The sequence below is a fragment of the Bubalus bubalis genome, chromosome 3, assembly GCF_019923935.1.
Source record: "Bubalus bubalis isolate 160015118507 breed Murrah chromosome 3, NDDB_SH_1, whole genome shotgun sequence".
Lineage (NCBI taxonomy): Eukaryota > Metazoa > Chordata > Mammalia > Artiodactyla > Bovidae > Bubalus > Bubalus bubalis.
Window position 1 is genome coordinate 25,314,840 of NC_059159.1, and position 19,792 is coordinate 25,334,631.

Genomic DNA, 19,792 nt, shown 5'->3' on the forward strand with positions numbered 1-19,792 from the left:
GGCCAGAGCCTGTTTTCCTGGGGTGTTTTTTTCCAGAAGACTTCTCTTTCTTAGGAGGAATGGAGAGACAAGGATTTGAGGGCAGAACCAGTGTCCCTGGTCGCAGCGGGGTGCTTGAAGCAAGTGACTGGGTGAGAAGAACCAGCTTTCTAACAGTGGTTCCCTCCACCCTGGACAGATGGTCTGTGAACCTGGGGCTATGATCCCCCTGGGCTTTGGGGAAAACCACCAGCATCCTGTTTCCCAGCAACTGCTTGTTTTTGATGTAGACAGTCTCCTATTTAGTGTGATCCCCTTTTAGTGTGTGTGTGTGAGCAGCACTTCAAAAAGCAAAGGGAACTAAGAAAGCAAGAACATAATATGGTGGTTACTAGACCCAGTGGACAATCCAGTCCTTTTCATGCCCCACCCCACATATTTAGGTTTGGGCTGAGAGGGATTTTAAGCTTCAGTTTCTGAAATTGTGGTTGACATTCTCTGTGTCAATTTCTCCTTTCAGTCTCTTAATTTTTACTGTTTCCTGGAGCTCTTCTGAGACAAGCTACACAGGCAAGTTGAGTTGTGGCAGGACAGAGGGTGAGAGAACACTATTTTAGACCGACCAGCTTTCACAGAAAGTTGACTCCCCATCCTGAAGCATGAGAATGGGGGAGGGGATGGGGACGAGGCAAGGTTGCTCGTCCCACCGAAGTCCAGCCCCTGGGGGAAGTGCAGACTCACACCGGGCGACCCCTCAGCTGGGGTCATGGAAAGGACAGGCAGAGAAGTCTAGAAATGCAAAGAAGTTAACGATGTTTGGCTGTCTGGGGGGCTTATCGGTGTGTCGGGGTCAGGCGGGGGCCGAGGCAACAAGCTCCGGCAAACAGGGCCTGGGTCGGGGCTGCACGGTGAGGAGGCTGACTCAACATGGGACCACGTGGCACCTGGACTGGGGACGGTCCACTTAGGAGCTTCTGGGAGGAAGGAAGGGGGTAGCTGGTGAAATATTAACACCCCACCCCGCCCCGGGTTCTGAAGGGGGAACCACTCCTCAGAGGTCATGGACTAGAAGAGCCGGGAGGCTGCTACCCCTTCCTCTCTGCACCTAAGATCCAAACTCTTTCAGTTCTCAACCTGTGGCCTCTGGGAAGGTGCAAGTTCTCAACTTTCCTCTACCTCCTTGCTCCTCCTCCCCAAGAGCAAAGAGTCTCTTGGCCTGGTGCGGGGGTAGGAGTGGGGAGAGGGTGAGCAGAAATCTCTAGGCATTAGACAAAGACAAGCCAGGACGGTCTTAAAGTGAACTGGAGGTCAGGTGGGGCGGGATATGAAAACCCTTTTCCACATCCCTCAATTCTGACGGCGCCTGGGGATGGAGAGCACCCAGGGCCCCCTCACAGTTTTCCCATGGTTGAGTGCGCTTCTGGGCCTGGCAGGCGGGCTCAGGAGGGATGCCTGGGAGGCTGGGGAGTCCCAGAGGCGATTACTGGCAAGGCAGCATGGGGTTTCTGAGGCTGGATCGCCTCTGCATCCGAGGCCGTGGGGCAGGGGCCGGGTTTGGGTGCCTCCCAGTGGTGAATCAGGCTTCTGACCTCTGCGCCATCCCGGCCCTGCTCCGGAGGGTAAACATCCTCTGCACTTTGAAAACTGGTGGGACAAGAAAGCGAGGGGGTGGCTGGGAGAGGGAGGGAGGAAAGGAGTGAGGCTGAGAGGAGAGGAGGTTCTGAAATCCTCTCTCTCTTTTTCCTGCCAGGAATCTATAAGGGCAGCCTGGAGGAGGAAGAAGGAGCATCCCACTGTCGATGTTTCTCTCTAGCTAGATAAAAAAATCAGTTTTCTGGAGCCTCAGAAATTAGACTTGGAAAATGACCCCAGCGTTGGGGAATGGGGGAAAGGACTGTCAGGTCTCAGTTGGATTCCCATTCCCTCAGAATCAGCTAAAAGACATCCCTCTGGAGGGACACCAGGCATCTGTGAAGGGTTGGGGGCACAGGCAGGACAAGAGGAAATTCTCATTTCTTGGGAACGGACTTGGTTACTAAATCTTAAGAACGTAGTTACTATGGCTATCATTTATAATGTTGAAGATGATGTAAAGGGAGCCTGTTTTGACTCTCAATTCAAAGTCATTTTTGGGCCCTGGGTGGAGTACAAAGAAGCTGTGAGGTCAAACAGACCCAGCATAGACCTGGATCCCTCTCCTCACCAGCTTCACCAGCTTCATCTCCCTGAGCATAGCCTCCTTGCCTGTAAAAGGGGGATAATACTAACAGTTACAGCATTGGTGCTGGAATCATATCAACACAGTATATGGCCCAGGACTTCGTGTCAGCAAAAATGTCCCACCAGCTTCAGCTTCCTCTCAGACCTTCTCAAGGCCCCAGTGACACAAGTCCCAGAAAAACCCTCAGGCACTTGCCTCCACCCAGTTACAGCCAAGTGACTAGAGTGACTGAGAAGTGAATTAAAGACAAAGTAACACCAAATTCCACTCTTCTCCACAGACCCCAGAGAAGAAGGAAGGAAGGGAAAACATAGGCGGAAGGGTGGAAGGAAGGATAGGAGGGAGGGAAGGAAAGGGAGAGCGCTCCGTTCCCTTTCTTCAGGTGTCCAGGCTGTAGCCCACCACCACACCAAGAGAATCAATAGCTCTGGGAAGAGGCAGATGCAATTAAATCAAAGCTACCAAATGCAGAGACACCCCTAACAGCCGGTGTTTTACTCCAACAATGAAAATAATCCAAGAGAACAGCCAGGCTGAAAACTCTTCTTGGACATCAGAAGACCTTCCTTGAAACTGCTCTAAACTGTCTACGACTTGGACGGTCGTCACTGAGTTCAGTTCTGTAAGACTGGAGTTGCTGCCATTCCCACCCTGTCTTCATGGGAGTCCTTACAGAAGCAGCCAAGAAATGGAGGTGACCACGCTGAAACGCACAGCTCTGCTCCCTGACTAGCCTTACACTGATCTAAACACTAGAAACTGACTCCAAGCATGAAGTGTAAGTTCAAGCAACCGAGGTCCAGGCGTCCCAGGTCTCCCCTGGGTTTGGAGACATGGACTGTTCAGTCTTGAACTGACACCTATTGGTTTATTCCACTTCTCAGGCTCAGTCTTCGTCTGTTAATGGATATAGCAGCCCCCTCATCAGGTGGTTTGGGGGATAATAAAGCTTGCTATGCGCTTTGCCCCAGTATCTGGAACATGATAATTGCTGAATAAACAGCAGCGATGCCTCCGGAGTCTCTAGTCCATATCGGAGGAAGCCAATTTCACGCCCTGATGTTACCTCAGAGGCTTTGTGGAGCGAAGCCGGGAGTGGAGCGAGGGGGAAGCGCTTGGTAACCGGCGTTCTGGCCCTGGCCTGAGCATTCTTAGCGGAATCTCAGGCGCAGCCCGGCCAACCTCTGTTCTACTTCCACCCCGGACCCATCGTCCCCCGACCCCGCCGGGGCGACAGCCTGGCCTCTCTACGGGGAGCCCTTGCGCCCGCGCCCGCGGCGCCGGTCGTGGTTCTGGCGCCTGAGCCGGGATGCGCTGGGCGGGACAGCGCGTGTGAGGTGCTGTCTGGGAAGCAGGGAGCGAGAAACGGTCCACCAGGGACTTTTCTCCCCTGGACTCAGCGCCCCGAATCAGCCTACTCCCTGGGTCGCTTAGGAACCGCACTTCGGACCTGGGTGGTGGGGAGCGAGGTTTTTACTGCTCGTGTCCTAATATCCAACAACAGGCAAATTCCCCATGCGCTTTTGCCTGGCGGCATCTTCTCCAACAGAAGTTCCAAACCAGCTCTGCACAGGCCTCGCTCTCTCCCGAGGACCCGCAGCCCACCCTGCCTTCTAAATCCTCTCTCCAGAGACAGGGACTGGAGGACTTGCTCCAAGCGCGCCCTTCACCTCCTCTTTCCCAGGCTCCTTCTGACAGTGGCTTTTCCCTGCAAGGTTCCTAGAAGCAGAACAAATGAAAATGTTAGAGGAGAAGTACTGGTTCTATCCCTCCTTCTCCTCAAACTGTCATGTTGGAAAAATAATCAGAAAATTTCAAATAACCAGGAAATCTGCTGAGAAATGGGGACCCAGAAGGGAACAGCCAACCCAAGAACTGGCTTTTCTTTTATCAATAGGAGCCCAGTCCCTCCATTAGATATGAATATAGCTTCTGTGTGGCTGCCAGTGAAACATATATTTCCCAACCAGGCGGCAAGACCTAACTAAGAGGCCGCAGGTCAGAAGAGGGTCTATTCAGACAGTGTCCAAACACAACGAAATTATAACACGAAAAGCAGAGCTCTTGATTCAGATCTTTCCTGTTTAAATAAGGGGTGAGGGTAAGAAGCACTGGTGAAATATCCAAATAACTAAAAATATTTGTAAACAAATTCTTCTCACTGGGCCTCTGTTTGTGTTGGTGGGTGTGGCACACAGAATCAGGGGTCTACTAGCTGTTTCTTAATAACCTGTCCCCCTCCTTTGAGCTTCCCAGATGGCACCAGTGGTAAATAACCCATCCACCAATGCTAAAGACATAAGAGACGTGGGTTCAATACCTGGGTTGGTTGGGAAGATCCCCTGAAGAAAGCATGGCAACCCACTCCAATATTCTTGCCTAGAGAATCCCATGGACAGAGAAGCCCGGCAGGCTGTAGTCCATAGCGTCTCAAAGAGTCAGACACAACTGAAGTGACTTAGCACACACGCATGCTCCTTTGAGTGGCCCCTCATTTTCTCAGAAAGAACTCAAGTCTGCTTTAGAGGGTGAGAGCTCTGCCAGTGGAAGGACTGTGGGAACTGACAGGGGAGAGCTTGGAGTGGACAGTGGAAGGGCAGAGGGGATGAGAAGTGCAGCAGACGCTGAGTCAGAGGCCCTGAGACAAAGTCCTGGCTCTGTGTCTTTAATGTCTCCTTGCCTCAGTTTTCTCATCTGCAAGATGGGGATAATACTGATCTATAAGCCTGCTGTGAAGAATAAACAAAGTAATACATGGGAACATGCTTGATCATCATATGTTCCCTGGCCTGTGCCTAACTCAAAAGGGATCATGGCAAGGATAGCAAGGGTCCAGGTTTTGCCCCAACCCAGGGATGGGTACGAGTGTCCCTCTGGCTATTCAATGACCTGACCCCTGGGCTCAGCTGGCTCGGTCTCACCCTCTACCAGATCCAAGGGCAAGTGAGAGTCCATCTCAGCAGGCTGCCCCAGCCCCTGTTTACTTTGGCCACGTTGTGATGGCCCTGCTGGGTTTGCCAACAGGATTTGGGTGTTTGCTCTCCTGCCTGGCATGACTGCAGAGGCAGCTGGCACTCTGCTCCTGATTGTCATGCTGACCAATGTTGCTCACAGCAAGGGGATGCTGTGACTCCCTGCTGCTTCCGCCCCCTTCTCAGATGGGTAGAGTCTCTTTTTATTATCATTCCTAAGACTCCTAGGCTCAGGAAAGCAGGGTGGTAGAGAGATACCACAGTCTTTCCCTTTAAAATGGCTGCCCAAAGAGTACGTACTCAAGAATTAAAAGGAACCAGGAAATAGCAAAAGAAATCAGACAGGGAGCTGAAGACATCAAGCACAAAATCTAAATTTAAAAAAATTAAGTCCTAGGTTTTGCTTTTTTTCCTCACACTTTTTCGGGACAGTAGATGTTCAGGAATAAAAAGGAAGGGGGGTTTACTGAGGCCACCCCAGACCAGTCATGGCCTGTGGTTCAGGAAAATCATGGCAGAAGCATGATCAGCAGGTGCATGGTGGGAAAAACACATGCTCAGAATGATCCTTTCCCACCTCAGGGCAGCTCCTGAGCCTCTCACCACCTCCCGAGCACATAGTGTGCTCTCAGGAGACGTGCAATATCCTCCGCAGGACACATTGCCGATTGGCTTTCCTAGGCTGCCGGTTAATAACTTAGAGTCATGCCTGGAGAATGGAAAATAATTGAAAGCAATGCTTAGTAAATTGCAGTTTCAAGGTCTTCATTGCCTTTCTAACAATTTGCAAAACCCATTTTATTGCTTTTTTAGATTCCTTGAGTTGAAATGCCACTGTGTGCTGTAATTAAGCTAAGTGACATGCCAGCTGTAAAGACAAGGCTTGTGAATGATTACATTTGGCTCATGTAATCATCCAGTATGGGAGGGGGAGGATGCTTGGAACAGCTGCCAGTCTGCTCGCCTCACACCCCCTGCCAGGGTGGAGGGAAACCTGGACTCATTTTGCCTGTTTGAGGTGGCCACAGCTGTCCAATGGGATGAGTCAGATTAGTGGCTCCCGAACTTCACTATGTACCAGGACCCTCTGAGGGAGATTTCTAAATCCAAGGTTAATACCCCCTACCTCAGCCAGATTGACTAATTTCGTCTGAGGGAGTGGAGGCACTGGATAGTTTTTTTAAGCTGCCCAGATAGTTTTGAGCCTAGAGAACCTTCCTGATCCAACATGGCTGCATTTAACAGCTTTGTCTTCAGAAAATCATTTTTGTATTTGGAAACGTGTCCTTCAGTGCTGCTCTTTTAAATCCATCTGGAGACAGGAACTCATCCATCTGCTTTATGAAACAAATACTCTGATCTCCATCCCCCAAAGCTCCAAAGTTCCTATTTTCTTTGACGGGACTCAGTTCTTTTGAGGCCATCTTTCTTGTTTCCTTTCCTTTTCCCCCTCCATTCATTCAGCTGCTCTGTCCCAGCTCTACAATGTTTGTCTCCCCTGTCTCCCTTTCTTTCCCACAGTCAGCCATCCTGATAGGGGCTGCAAGGGCTTGGATCATTGTATGAGCCTTCTCACCTCTCTCCCAGCTTTGTTCTCTCCCCCTTATTAGTCATCCATTCTACCATCTACTATGAGATTCACCTTTCTAACACTAAATAAAACCTATCCCATTCAAAAACCTCTAGTGGTTTCCTGCTGCTGCTGCTGCTAAGTCGCTTTAGTCGTGTCTGACTCTGTGCGACCCCATGGATTGCAGCCTACCAGGCTTCTCCGTCCATGGGATTCTCCAGGGCAAGAACACTGGAGTGGGTTGCCATTTCCTTCTCCAGTGGTTTCCTACTGCCTATTAAATTAGGTTAACATTTCCCAGGAAAACATTTTAGACTCTCCACTACATCAATTCATTTGGCAAGTATTTACTGAATCACAGTTTGGTGCTAAGCACCAGGCTGAAAGCAGGGGATACAAAGAAGTAGACATATGGTACAGTCCAGTGGAGAGACAGCCACAAACTAGTTCACCATCATCATGAAGTTTACGATAATGAAACAAAGAACACCTGGGTCTCCAAGGCCCTCTTTTAAACTATCTTTCCATTGTCATCTCCCAGTTATCCTTTCGGATCCAGCCAAATTGGACTAGACTTTACTTCTTTTGTCCCGGGTTGTTTATATTTTCTTCCAGAACTTTATTCCTCAGTCCCACACCTCATACTCACTTTTTAAAACCCTGTTTATAGGGAAAAGATATTTGTAAATGACATACCCAGTAAAGGGTTACCATCTAAAATATATAAAGAACTCACAAAACTCAATGCAAATTTTTTTAAAGCCAAACAATCCAATTAAAAATGAGCAGAAGGCCTGAACATTTTCCCAAAAAAAGACATATAGCTGGTCAACACGTGAAAAGATGCTCAACATAACTGATTATCAGGGTGTAACAGGCAGCAAGTGTTGGTGAGGATGTGGAGAAAAGGGAATCCTCATGTCCTGTTGGTGGGAATGCAAATTGGTGCAGCTACTATGGAAAACAGTATAGAGGTTCCTCAAAAAATTAAAAATAGAACTAACCATATGATCCAGAAATTCTGCTTTTGGGTATTTATCCAAAGAAAATCAAAACACTAACTAGAAAAGATATATGCACCCCTATGTTCATTCCAACATCATTTACAATAGCCCAGTTATGGAAGTAACATAAGTGTCCTTTGATAGATAAATAGATGAAGAAGATGTAGTGTACATACACAATGGAATATTCCTTAGCCATAAAAAGAATGAAATCTTGCCATGTGCGACAACATGGATAGTTCTAGAGAGTGTTATGCTAAGTGAAATAAGTTAGACACGGAAAGACAAATGCCGTATTATTTCACTTATATGTGGGCTAAAAAACAAAACAAATGAACAAACAAAACAGAAACAGACTCATAGATACAAAGAACAAACTGGTAACCACCAGAGGGAAGGCAGGTTGGCTAAATAGGTGAAGGGGATTTAAGAGAAACAAACTTCCAGTTATAAAATAAATAAATCTCAGGGATGTAATGTACAGCATAGGGTATGTAGTCAGTAATATCGTAATACTTTGGTAACAGATGGTTACTACATTTATGGTGGTGATCAATTCACAAGGTGTGTAAATGTTGAACCACTATGTTGTACACCCGAAACTGATATAATATTGTATGTCAATTGTATTTCAATTGAAAAATTTTTTTGAAGGAAAGGCATTTTGAACCTAAATTTTTATACAAAATTTCATACAAAGGCAAATAAATCATCACTGCAATGTGAAATTTTTTACATTAAAATTTTTAATTAAAAAATCCATTTATCTTTTTCCGTCACCTCAAATATCACCTCTTCTAATGAAGCAGACTTAATCTTCACAACTGGGTGTGAGGGCATTTCCTTCTCATCCACCGATGCTCTTCTTTAGTGGAACTGAAATCCGACTAGTTATCTGGGGACCCGTCTTACCCCACCGCACACTCCATGGGGGCAAGGACTGCCACGAGCATTTTTGTCCCCCGTAAGCATTCAGCAGACAATTGCTCTGCATAGCCCCATGGCTGAACAAGCAGGAGGCAGGTGGGGCTAGGAAAGCACCCCACTCTTAATAATATTTTGCCTTTGGACAACCCAGAGCCATCACAGCCTCTAGGCAGGATCGGCTACCTAATTTGGTGGGCCCAGTGCAAAAATGAAAATACAAGACTCCTTGTTCACAAATTATTCAGAATTTCAAGATGGTAACAGCATTAAACCAGATGCAAGGCCTTCCTAGCGTGGAGCCCTGTGCGACTGCATAGACTGCACGACCCTGAAGGTGACCCCGTCGTTAGGTTCAAAAGTGCTGGCACCAAATTGTCCCTTAGGAAGACAAATAATTCTGGCTTCACCTTAAGAGACTTCCATTTTATCAACTCAGGAACCTTGATTGGCTGGGGTTGGTGACTAGGGACAAAAAGGGAAAGATACAGAGCTTCTAGGAAGTCCCATTTCAGCAAGTCTTACACATTTTCTCTGGGCCAGACTATGACCTATGGCAGCCGAACAGTGATTGTGGCATCAGAAAAGGCAATCTGAGTTCGGATGGTAGGGAAGGCAGCTGGAAGATACTTGGGCACAGAGCTGCTGGTGTAGGAGGAGGTCTGGTCTTTACCTGATGAAGCTACAGCTGTCCTGATTCCCTTACTCGGGGCTCAGAGTTCTCCATCAAGCCTAGCTCTTTGTCTTTTCTCTCTGGAGTTGAAGACCACTGACACTGACCTGGTGGTGCCCTGAGGGCTCTGGACTTCTGGAAATGGGGAGTCCTTCCTTGCAACACTCCTCCCTTCATGTTGCTCTATCCTTGGGAGTGTCCTGGATGGCAGTGCTGTGTGAGGGACCCATAAGAACGCCACTGGTGGGGCAGCTAGGACGTGTCCTGGGGCAGCACCCATAACTCCCAGAAGTTGTGGTCCTCCAGTACTGTAAGCTAACTGAGGGGGTGGGACAAAAGGCAAGGCTGTTAGCTTCTGTAGTGCTAAAGGGAGGTAGTCATAAGACCAGGCTCTCTAGATGAGGAAATAAAACTTTCAGTTGCTTCTGCAGGTATCGTAGACACTGTAGGAAGAGACAAATCATTTCCTGGGAGAAAGAGGAAGAAATGGCAGAAATCCAGTCTGACTCTGGAAAGAAAAAAAAAAGATTTTTTTTCTTAGATTTTTCTTTAAAATGGCTTCTAGAATATTTAAGTCAATTAACTTTCATCATCACCATTCCTATCTTGTGGTGATTCACATCCACAGTAACCAGAAACTCATTTTACCTACACAACATTCATATTCCTGAATCCTTATCATAGCCCCAAACATTTGACAAGGATCATTTAAGAGCTGCCAGTCTGGCTGGTCCAGAGACAACAAGTGGTACTTGTTAAGAGCACAAACTTAGCTCCCAGTATCTGTGTGCCCTTGGGCAAGTTACTTAAGTTCTCTAAACCTTGGTTTCCTCATTTGAAAAAAGAGAATAACAGTGGTACTTACCACAAAGAGTTGCTTTGAGGATTGAGATACTGTAGGCAAAACTTTTAATACACCCAAAACAAGTGTCCAGTCTGTGTTGGGCTCAACAGCATCAGCACAGTATCATTACCACCATCATCACTGTAGCTACATTTATCGAGGAGGTTGCCAAGCACCCTGCATTAGCAAGCTTTAAATCATCCTTAAGTCCTACAAGGGACTACTTATCCCCTAAAGCTCAACTGTTAGCAGATCTGAAGCCCTGACCTCAGTGGCCTCACTGCGAAAGTGGATCCCAAGGAAGGATCATGAGGTTATAGAGATTTAAGCAGAAAAATGGAGGAATTTGTCAGGGCTCCCTTTCCCACATGAGTCAGGATGGGATCTAAGTTCATGGCAGATTGGTCAAGAGGAAGAAACACCGGAACCCACCACTGTATGACATTGGGCAAATCAGTTAATGTTCCCAAACCTTGATTCTCTTCCTCTGCAAATTGAGGATAAGGGAATAATTCTGTCTTGCCAACCTCACAGCATTGACCTGAGGATTACATGAGAGACAGTAGGTAAACGTGATGTGTGGAAGGTATTGTTATTATATCTACAGAGAAAGTTCATGATCTGTAATCTGAACATCTGCTCTGCGCTTTCCTTCTCTAATTCAAGCATTATGCAGAAGCCCTATTCTCATACCACATCCTGCTCCATTTGTAAACCAACACGTTGATAGGCATTCTGCTGCATATAATTAGACTTTTGCCAGTTTGCCTTGTATGTGTCAGTTCCTTGCAGTCTGATCAGCTGGGAATTTTGAGAAGCCATTACTTGACCTAAAAACAGAGGATAAGCTCTGAGATCTGGTGACTCCACACAATACCCTGGAATGCCCTGCTTGGCCGTGGCCACCACTGCTTCCTACAGAAATACCTTCACTAAAGAGCCATTTATCATTCCCTTAGCTCTAACTGAAGACTAATATTAAAAATACCACTTGAAAGAAAGAGTGGTTGTAGAGCTTGAGGATTGGGAATCAGAAACATCTGACTCAAACCCTTCACCACTGAAAGCTGTGGAACCTCCTGAATGTTAAACCTTATGCTCTTTGAGCCTCGGTTTTTTCTTTTCTAAACTTCACAATTATGATTGAAATTAAATTATATATATACAAAGAGAGAGAGAGTGCTAGTGCCTATAGAGTACATTACCAAAAAAAAAAGAGTAAATTTTACCATCATTAATATTCATCAGAAAACATGCCAGTACCTTCAGCCATCGTCTACTATGGTAGAAAAAGTCCATAATGGCAAGTGACCACATGACAAACTGCTCTTAGAAATCAGAGGCAGTGAAAAGAATCACCCCTAAAGAATCACCTGTTTACTAGATGAGTAAATTTATCTTTACTCATTTAGGAGAAAATATTAAAACCTTCTCTGCCTACAAATCCCAGAGCTTCTCATGGAGTCCAAATCCAAGCTGGACTTTGCTAAAGAATGGCCTGAAGAAGCAGCATCCCATGTCATAGCTGTTCACCAAGGTTCAACTGAGAGAGAGCTATCTTTGTTCCCAGACTAGTTACATGAGTGCCAGTGTGTACAGAGATGTGCCAAGAGGTTGCTGTTGTTCAGTCGCTCAGTCATGTCCCACTCTTTGTGACCCAATGAACTGCAGCACGCCAGGCTCTCCTGTCCTCACCATCTCCCAGAGCTTGCTCAAACTCATGTTCATGGAGTTGGTGATGCCATCCAACCATCACATCCTCTGTCATCCCCTTCTCCTCCTGCCTTCAATCTTTCCCAGCATCAGGGTCTTTTCCAATGAGTCAGTTTTTCACATCAGGTGGCCAAAGTATTGGAGCTTCAGTATCAATCCTTCCAATGAATATTCAGGACTGATTTCCTTTAGGATTAACTGGTTTGATTGACTTGCAGTCCAAGGGACTTTCAAGAGTCTTCTGGAACACCACAGTCCAAAAGCATCAATTCTTCAGTGCTCAGCCTTCTTTACGGTCCAACTCTCACATCCATACATGACTACTGGGAAAACCATAGCTTTGACTAGACCGACCTTTGTCGGCAAAGTAATGACTCTGCTTTTTAATGCACTGTCTAGATTGGTCATAGCTTTTCTCCTAAGGAGCAAGCATCTTTTAATTTCATGGCTGCAATCACCATCTGCAGTCATTTTGGAGCCCAAGAAAATAATGTCTGTCACTGTTTCCATTGTTTCCCTATCTATTTGCCATCAAGTGATGGGACTGGATGCCATGATCTTAGTTTTCTGAATGTTGAGTTTAAGCCAGCTTTTTCACTCTCCTCTTTCACCTTCATCAAGAGGCTCTTTAGTTCCTCTTCACTTTCTGCCATAAGAGTGGTGTCATTTGCATATCTGAGGCTATTGATATTTCTCCTGGCAAACTTGATTCCAGCTTGTGCTTCATCCAGCCCAGCATTTTGCATAATGTACTCTGCATATAAGTTAATAAGCAGAGTGACAATATACAACCTTGACATATTCCTTTCCCAATTTTGAACCAGTCCACTGTTCCATGTCCAATTCTAACTGTTGCTTCTTGACCTGCATACAGGTTTCTGAGGAGGCAGGTAAGGTGGCCTGGCATTCCCAACTCTTTAAGAATTTTCCACAGTTTGTTGTGATCCACACAAAGACTTTAGTATAGTCAGTGAAGCAGAAGTAGATGTAGAAGTAGCCAAGAGCTTAGGGGATGAAGAAACCCACAGAACCAGCCCTAATCTTGGGGAGTGCCCTCTCTGGCGTTGGGGTAGGAGGATGAAGACCCTGCCTTCAGGGAAACCCCAGTGTGACGGTGCAGACATAGTCTATGTCCTTTGGGAGTCTCTGATTAGGGAGACAAAAAAGTCCAAAACAGGATACAATGTTATTTTTTCTGCTAAGAGGTCCAAAGCCAAATTAAATTGTCATTTTAGGAAGCACTTAATCATACCCTTTCAATATAATTATTTCTCCCTTTCTCAGTGTGGCTTCTGATCATTATAACTTTATTTTAACACTCATATTGCATATAAGTTTTCATGCCCCAGGCTTCCTAGTGGTTCAGTTGGTAAAGAATCTAACTGCAATGCAAGGAGACCCAGGTTTGATCCCTGGGTCAGGAAGATCCCCTGGAGAAGTAAATGGCAACTCACTCTAGTATTCTTGTCCATGGAAATCCCATGGACAGAGGGGCCTTGCAGGCCACAGTCCGTGGGGTCACAGTGAGTCAGACACAACTTAGCGACTAACCCCCGCCCCAACCACATATCATCCACCTCACTTTAAAAAATATTTATTTACTTGGCTGCATCAGGTCTTAGTTGCGGCACACAAGTGCAGTTGCTCCAAGGCATACGGGATCTTAGTCCCCTATCAGGGGTTGAACCCATGTCCCGTGCATCACAAGGTGAATTCTTAACCACTGGACCACCAGGGATTACCAGGGAAGTCCCCTATCCTTCCCTTTAAAAGTAGGAGCATAAATAACTTAAAATTCTAGAAAATCATGAACCAGAGACAGTGGGGGTGGGTTTGAGCCCCATCAGGACTGAGGAGTTTTGTTCCTATAACAGGTCCACAGGTCAGGGTGGCCATCACAGGTTCCTCTGCCCAGGCTCGGGTCTACATGTAGGATAGTCTTCATTTCCACACTAGAGAGATGTCTTCAAAAGGCAAATTCCCAGTGGCCTGTCCCAAATCTCATGTCAGGATTTCCAGAGGTGTGGCCTTGGAAACTACAGGCTTAACAAGGGCCCCCACACAATTCATATCATCACGGAAGTTTGGGAAACACTAGGCCAATTTTTTCCTTTGAGGGTGGTGAGAGGATCATCAGAACATGTAGTGGAACTTCTTAAAGTGAGGTGGATTTTAATATTTTTTAAAGTGAGGTGGATGATAACTTCTTAAAATGCAGATTCCTGAACCCCTCAGTAGGACCTACTGATTCAGAATTTCCAGGAGCAGGCCTTGGAATGTGCATTTTTATGAGCACCCAAAGTGATGCATATGGGCTGATATTCACTCGTCAGCCCTTCTGCAGTGTGAACTATAGGTCACAAGGCGGCCAGGTCAGACTGTCCGGTCAGTCTGTTTTAGGTGGCAGAAGTGAATGAGATGATTAAAATGTATCTCCTATAGGCAGTCAAGCAGTATAAATCGCTCCACCATCAGTTCAGTTCTGTTCAGTCACTCAGTCGTGTCTGACTCTTTGTGACCCCATGGACTGCAGCATGCCAGGCCTCTCTGTCCATCACCAACTTCTGGAGTCCACCCAAACCCATGTCCATTGAGTTGGTGATGCCATCCAACCATCTCATTCTCTGTTGTCCCCTTCTCTTCCTGCCTTCAATCTTTCCCAGCATCAGGGTCTTCTCCAATGAGTCAGTTCTTCGCATGAGGTGGTCAAAGTATTGGAGTTTCGGCTTCAGCATCAGTCCTTCCAATGAATATTCAGGACTGATTTCCTTTAGGATGGACTGGTTGGATCTCCTTGCAGTCCCAGGAACTCTCAAGAATCTTCTCCAACACCAGAGTTCAAAAGCATCAATTCTTCAGCACTCAGCTTTCTTTATAGTCCAACTCTCACATCCACATGTGACTACTGGAAAAAAAGCTTTGACTAGATGGACCTTTGTTGGCAAATAATGTCTCTGCTTTTTAAAATGCTGTCTAGGTTGGTCATAACTTTCCTTCCAAGGAGCAAGTGTCTTTTAATTTCATGGCTGCAGTCACCATCTTCAGTGATTTTGGAGCCCAAGAAAATAAAGTCTGTCACTGTTTCCACTGTTTCCCCATCTATTTGCCATCAAGTGATGGGACCAGATGCCATGATCTTAGTTTTCTGAATGTTGAGTTTTAAGCCAACTTTTTCACTCTCCTCTTTCACTTTCATCAGGAGACTCTTTAGTTGTTCTTCTCTTTCTGCCATAAGAGTGGTGTCATCTGCATATCTGAAGTTATTAATATTTCTCCTGGCAAATTTGGTTCCAGCTTGTGCTTCATCCAGCCCAGCGTTTCTCAAGATGTACTCTGTATATAAGTTAAATAAGCAGTCGTGACAATATACAGCCTTGACGTACTCCTTTCCCTTTTGGAACCAGTCTGTTGTTTCATGTCCAGTTCTAACCCTCCACCATAGGCAATGCTATCTTGTAGAGCTCTAAATTTTTACATATCACCTTCCTTCAGAAGCACTAATGCTCTGACAGAGGGCTCCCTTGCCATCTCTTTGGTGCTTTTACACAGTGGAATTAAAGCTTAAGGGTCTTTGAACTTTCCTGGTTGTCCAGTAGTTAAGCATCTGCCTGCCAATAGAGGGGACACAGGTTCAATCCCTGGTCCAGGACAAGATTCCAAGTGTACGTGCGCCGTACCACAACTACTTAGCCTGTGCTCTAGAGTCCATGTGCGGCAACTACTGGAGTCCCTGGGCCTAGAGCTGGTGCTCCACAAGAGAAGCCACCACAATGAGAAGCCTTCACACTGTGAAGAAAAGTAGCCCCAGCTCAGTGCAACTAGAGAAAGCCTGTGCACAGGAATGAAAACTCAGTATAGCCATAAATAAGTAAATAAGTAAAAGCTTAAGGATCTTTGTTTCCAGATCTCAGGCGCCAGTGTCCTGTTGTTCTGTCCCCTTAGTACACGCCTTACAGGGTCAGGTCTCAGGTCAAGTGCCCTGGACCTAAGTAGGCTAGGCTGGCAGAGGACAAAAGATATGGAGATCAACCTTTTCATGGTTAACATGGTTCTACTTCCAGGGCCGGCATTAGGGACTGTCTCAATTTCAGCCAGAAGTGGAAAACAAGGCAAAGTGTACTTAAAACAGCGGGGCCAGATCAGTCATAGTAGAAACACATCGATACATTGCAAGGGGGTCACATTTTGACTGTGGTGAGTCTTTTTTTAAAACATATTATTTATTTTGGACTGTGCTAGGTTTCCGTTGCTGTGTGCAGGCTTTCTTTAGTTGTGAGAGGCAGCGGCTACTCTTCATTTCGGTGTGCAGGCTTCTCATCATGGTGGGTTCTCTTCTTGCAGAATACAGGCTGTAGGCGGGGCTTCAGTAGCTGTGGCTCCCAAGCTCCAGAGCACAGGCTCAGCAGCTGTGGTGGACAGGCTTCATTGCCCCGCAGCACATGGGTCTTCCCGGACCAGGGACTGAACCCATGTCTCCTGCATTGATAGGCGGATTCTTTACCACTGAGCCAGCAGGGAAGCCCTGAGGTGAGTCTTAACTGTCTACTTACCTGCGTGTCTTTATGAATCTATCTGCCCACCTACCTACCCAACATTCCAGAAATATATGTAAGAGTGCCTGCCAATGCTGTAGACACATGAAGGGAATATAAGTGGGCCTACCTAGTTCCTCTCACATCCTCTTTGGCCAGAGATCAGGTAGTGACTGTATGCTTCCTGATCCTGCATACACAGGTCTTTCAAAGCACCTGTATGGCTTCTGCCAGGCCTTGGGTCCAGTCGGGCTGGAGTGGCAACTACCAGCAGGTCTTTCAGGGAAACATCATGGCTGTGAGAATTCTGTAAGAAGAAGAAGGAGGGCACATCCAGCTGCCTTTTCTCACCAGAGCTTCGGCTGCGAAAGTAGGACTCCCGGAGCAGGGAGGGGTTTTCTGGAAAGGCAAAGTCATTGGCATCATCAATCTGTGCTGCTGGACTCAGCACAAATTCCTGGCAAAGGCCACCTCCCACTAGGGTCTCCTGCTTAAAACTGGCTGAAGCTCCTTAATTAGAATCAGCCACTGCGCCTTTCTTCCAAATAGTTTCTCTTCCCCCTTTTTTTTTTTTCCAGACTTAACACCCCAAACTTGTACAGGCTCAGCTGAATGGGCTTCATTTGAATAAGAACCAAAAAAGATTGAAAAGGGTACTTAGACATAGCATTCTATTTTTATCACTTTTTTTTTTTTTTTTGCTTTCCCATTAAGGCTAGAGACTCCCTAAGTACAAAGACTATGTCTCCACTATCAGACTGGGATCTCCCTGAAGGCAGGGGTTTTGGCCCCCCTCAGATGGGGCACTCCCCAAGATTAGGCTGGTCCTGTTGGTTTCTTCATCCCCTATGCTCTTGGCACATCTTCAAACACACTGACACTCACGTGACTGGTCACTCAGCACCAGCTTTGGGTTGTAGTGAGCTGGGAACAAAGACAGCTTCTCTCTCAGTTGAACCTTGGTGAACAGCTCTGACATGGGATGCTGCTTCTTCAGGCCATTCTTTAGCAAAGTCCAGCTTGGGTTCGGACTCCACGAGAAGCTCTGGGATTTTGTAGGCAGAAAACCGTTTGATACTTTTTCTGGGATGAGGTACCAAGGCACCTGCTGTGGCTTGCATTCAGAGGCCACCCTGTCCATCTTTGGGCTGCTGCACTCAGAGCTGGCTGTCATAGTCACATTCAGCAGACATTCAGGGGTGTCTGAGACCTGGGTGGTGGATTCTGGGAAGGCTTCTACTGAAGTTAGAGGCTGGAAGAGAAAATGGCCCAAAATGAGATTATGAAAAGCAAAGGGCTCCTTCCTATGCCCTTTTTAATTAAAACAAACAGATGAAGAGCTGCATTCATGAGCAATAAGGAAGATTTTGGTTAGAACAGTTTCTAACCATGAATTGGTTAAACGCTAAGGTGGAAGATGGTGGGGAATGTCCACAGAGCTTCCTCTGGAGGTCTTTAAATGTGAGAGACTTTAAACACTGGAGACTAGTAATCAGAGAAGTAGGTATTATTTCACAACTATTAAACTGGCAAAAAATAGAAAGCTGGATATCAGTGTTGGTGGAATGCAAGGGAGCTACAGGGACGCTCATGCACTGCTGATGAGAATGTAGGTTGGTCCAGACACTCTGGTGAACCATCTAGAAAGATAAGTAAGATAAGATTACAACCCATACACTGCAATGAAGAGCAGCCCTTGCTCACCACTACAGAAAACCTGCATGCAGCAACAAAGACACAGTGCAGTCAAAAATAAATAAATAAGATTACAAATACCTTGTTGACCCAGCAATTCAGCTCTTAGCTATAGATGCTAAATAAGTTATAAGATCGCTCCTTTTAAAAAAGTATGTACACCAATGTTCCCAGCAACATTATTCACAATAGGCAAAAGGTGGATACAGCCCAAATGTCCACCAACAAATGAATGGATAAACAAAATGTGGTATAGGCACAGTGGAATATTATTACCATCCTCAAAAGGAAGTACATTCTGATATATGCTACAACATAAATGAACTCTGAACAGATTATGCTAAGTGAAATTAAGTTAAAGTGTTAGTCACTCAGTCATATCTGACTCTTTGCGACCCCATGGACAATAGTCCACCAGGTTCCTCTTTCCATGGGATTCTCCAGGCAAGAGTACTTGAGTGGGTTGCCATTCCCTTCTCCAGGGGATCTTCCTGACCCCGGCTTCAAACCTGGATATTCTGCACTGCAGGCAGATTCTTTACTGTCTGAGCCACCAAAGAAGCTCCAAAGTGAAATAAACCAGACACAAAGTACAATTATTGTATGATTCTCTTTATATGAGGTATAAATAAATATTTAGAAATAAGTCCATAATTGGGGTTGAGATTTTAAAATCCATCTCTAAGCAATTGATATAAAAAGCAGAAATCAAATTAGTCTGGATATGGAAAATCTGAGTGACCCTATCAACCAGGGTGATTGAATTGATATATATAACACTATACTCAGCAACTGCAGAATACACATTCTTTTCAAGTGCCCATGGAATATTCAAGGTATTGCTGGGCTGTAAAATAAGACGATAAATTTTAAGACACTGAAATTTTATCAAAGCATTGTACAAACCACAAAGGAATCAAATCAGAAATTAATAGCAATAAGCCACAGGACTGGAAAAGGTTGGTTTTCATTCCAATCCCAAAGAAAGGCAGTGCCAAAGAATGTTATTTGCACACATCTCACATGCTAGCAAAGTTATGTTCAAAATTCTCCAAGCCAGGCTTTAATAGTATGTGAACCGTGAACTTCCAGATGTTCAAGCTGGATTTAGAAAAGGTAGAAGAACCAGAAATCAAATTGCCAACATCTGTTGGATCATAGAAAAAGCAAGAGAATTCCAGAAAAACATCTACTTCTGCTTTATTGACTATGCCAAAGCCTTTGACTGTGTGGAGAGACAAGAATACCAGACGACCTGACCTGCCTCCTCAGAAATCTGTATGCAAGTCAAGAAGCAACAGTTAGAATCGGACATGGAACAATGGACTGGTTCCAAATTGGGAAAGGAGTACATGAAGGCTGTATATTGTCACTGTGCTTATTTAACTTACATGCAGAGTACATCATGAGAAATGACGGACTGGATGAAGCACAATCTGGAATCAAGATTTCCAGGAGAAATATCAATAACCTCAGATATGCAGATTATACCACCTTTATGGCAGAAAGAGAAGAACTAAAGAGCCTCCGGATGAAAGTGAAAGAGAAGAATGAAAAAGTTGGCTTAAAACAACATTCATAAAGCAATTATCCTTAAATAAAAAATAAATTAAAAAAACTCCGCGTTCAAAAAACTAAGATCATGGCATCCGGTCCCATCACTTC

The 19,792-nt window shown here is 45.6% G+C and overlaps 1 protein-coding gene across 4 annotated transcripts in view; it reads right to left on the reverse strand.

Annotated features, from left to right (window-relative positions):
- Positions 1–8,481: 8,481 nt before the first annotated feature.
- TTLL6 (tubulin tyrosine ligase like 6) overlaps positions 8,482–19,792 on the reverse strand; it is a 49,778-nt gene continuing 38,467 nt past the window's right edge. For 3 of the 4 annotated variants that reach the window (XM_044939072.1, XM_044939071.1, XM_044939074.1), the window contains 3 exons: positions 17,318–17,684; positions 16,563–16,831; positions 8,482–9,851 (listed from right to left, as the gene is read on the reverse strand). In XM_044939072.1, coding sequence (XP_044795007.1) covers positions 16,563–16,831; positions 17,318–17,684 — 636 coding nt within the window. In that variant the 3' untranslated portion in view covers positions 8,482–9,851. Of the gene's footprint in view, positions 9,852–16,562; positions 16,832–17,317; positions 17,685–19,792 lie in introns of those variants that run through there. The other variant, XM_044939073.1, reaches the window with a different exon arrangement.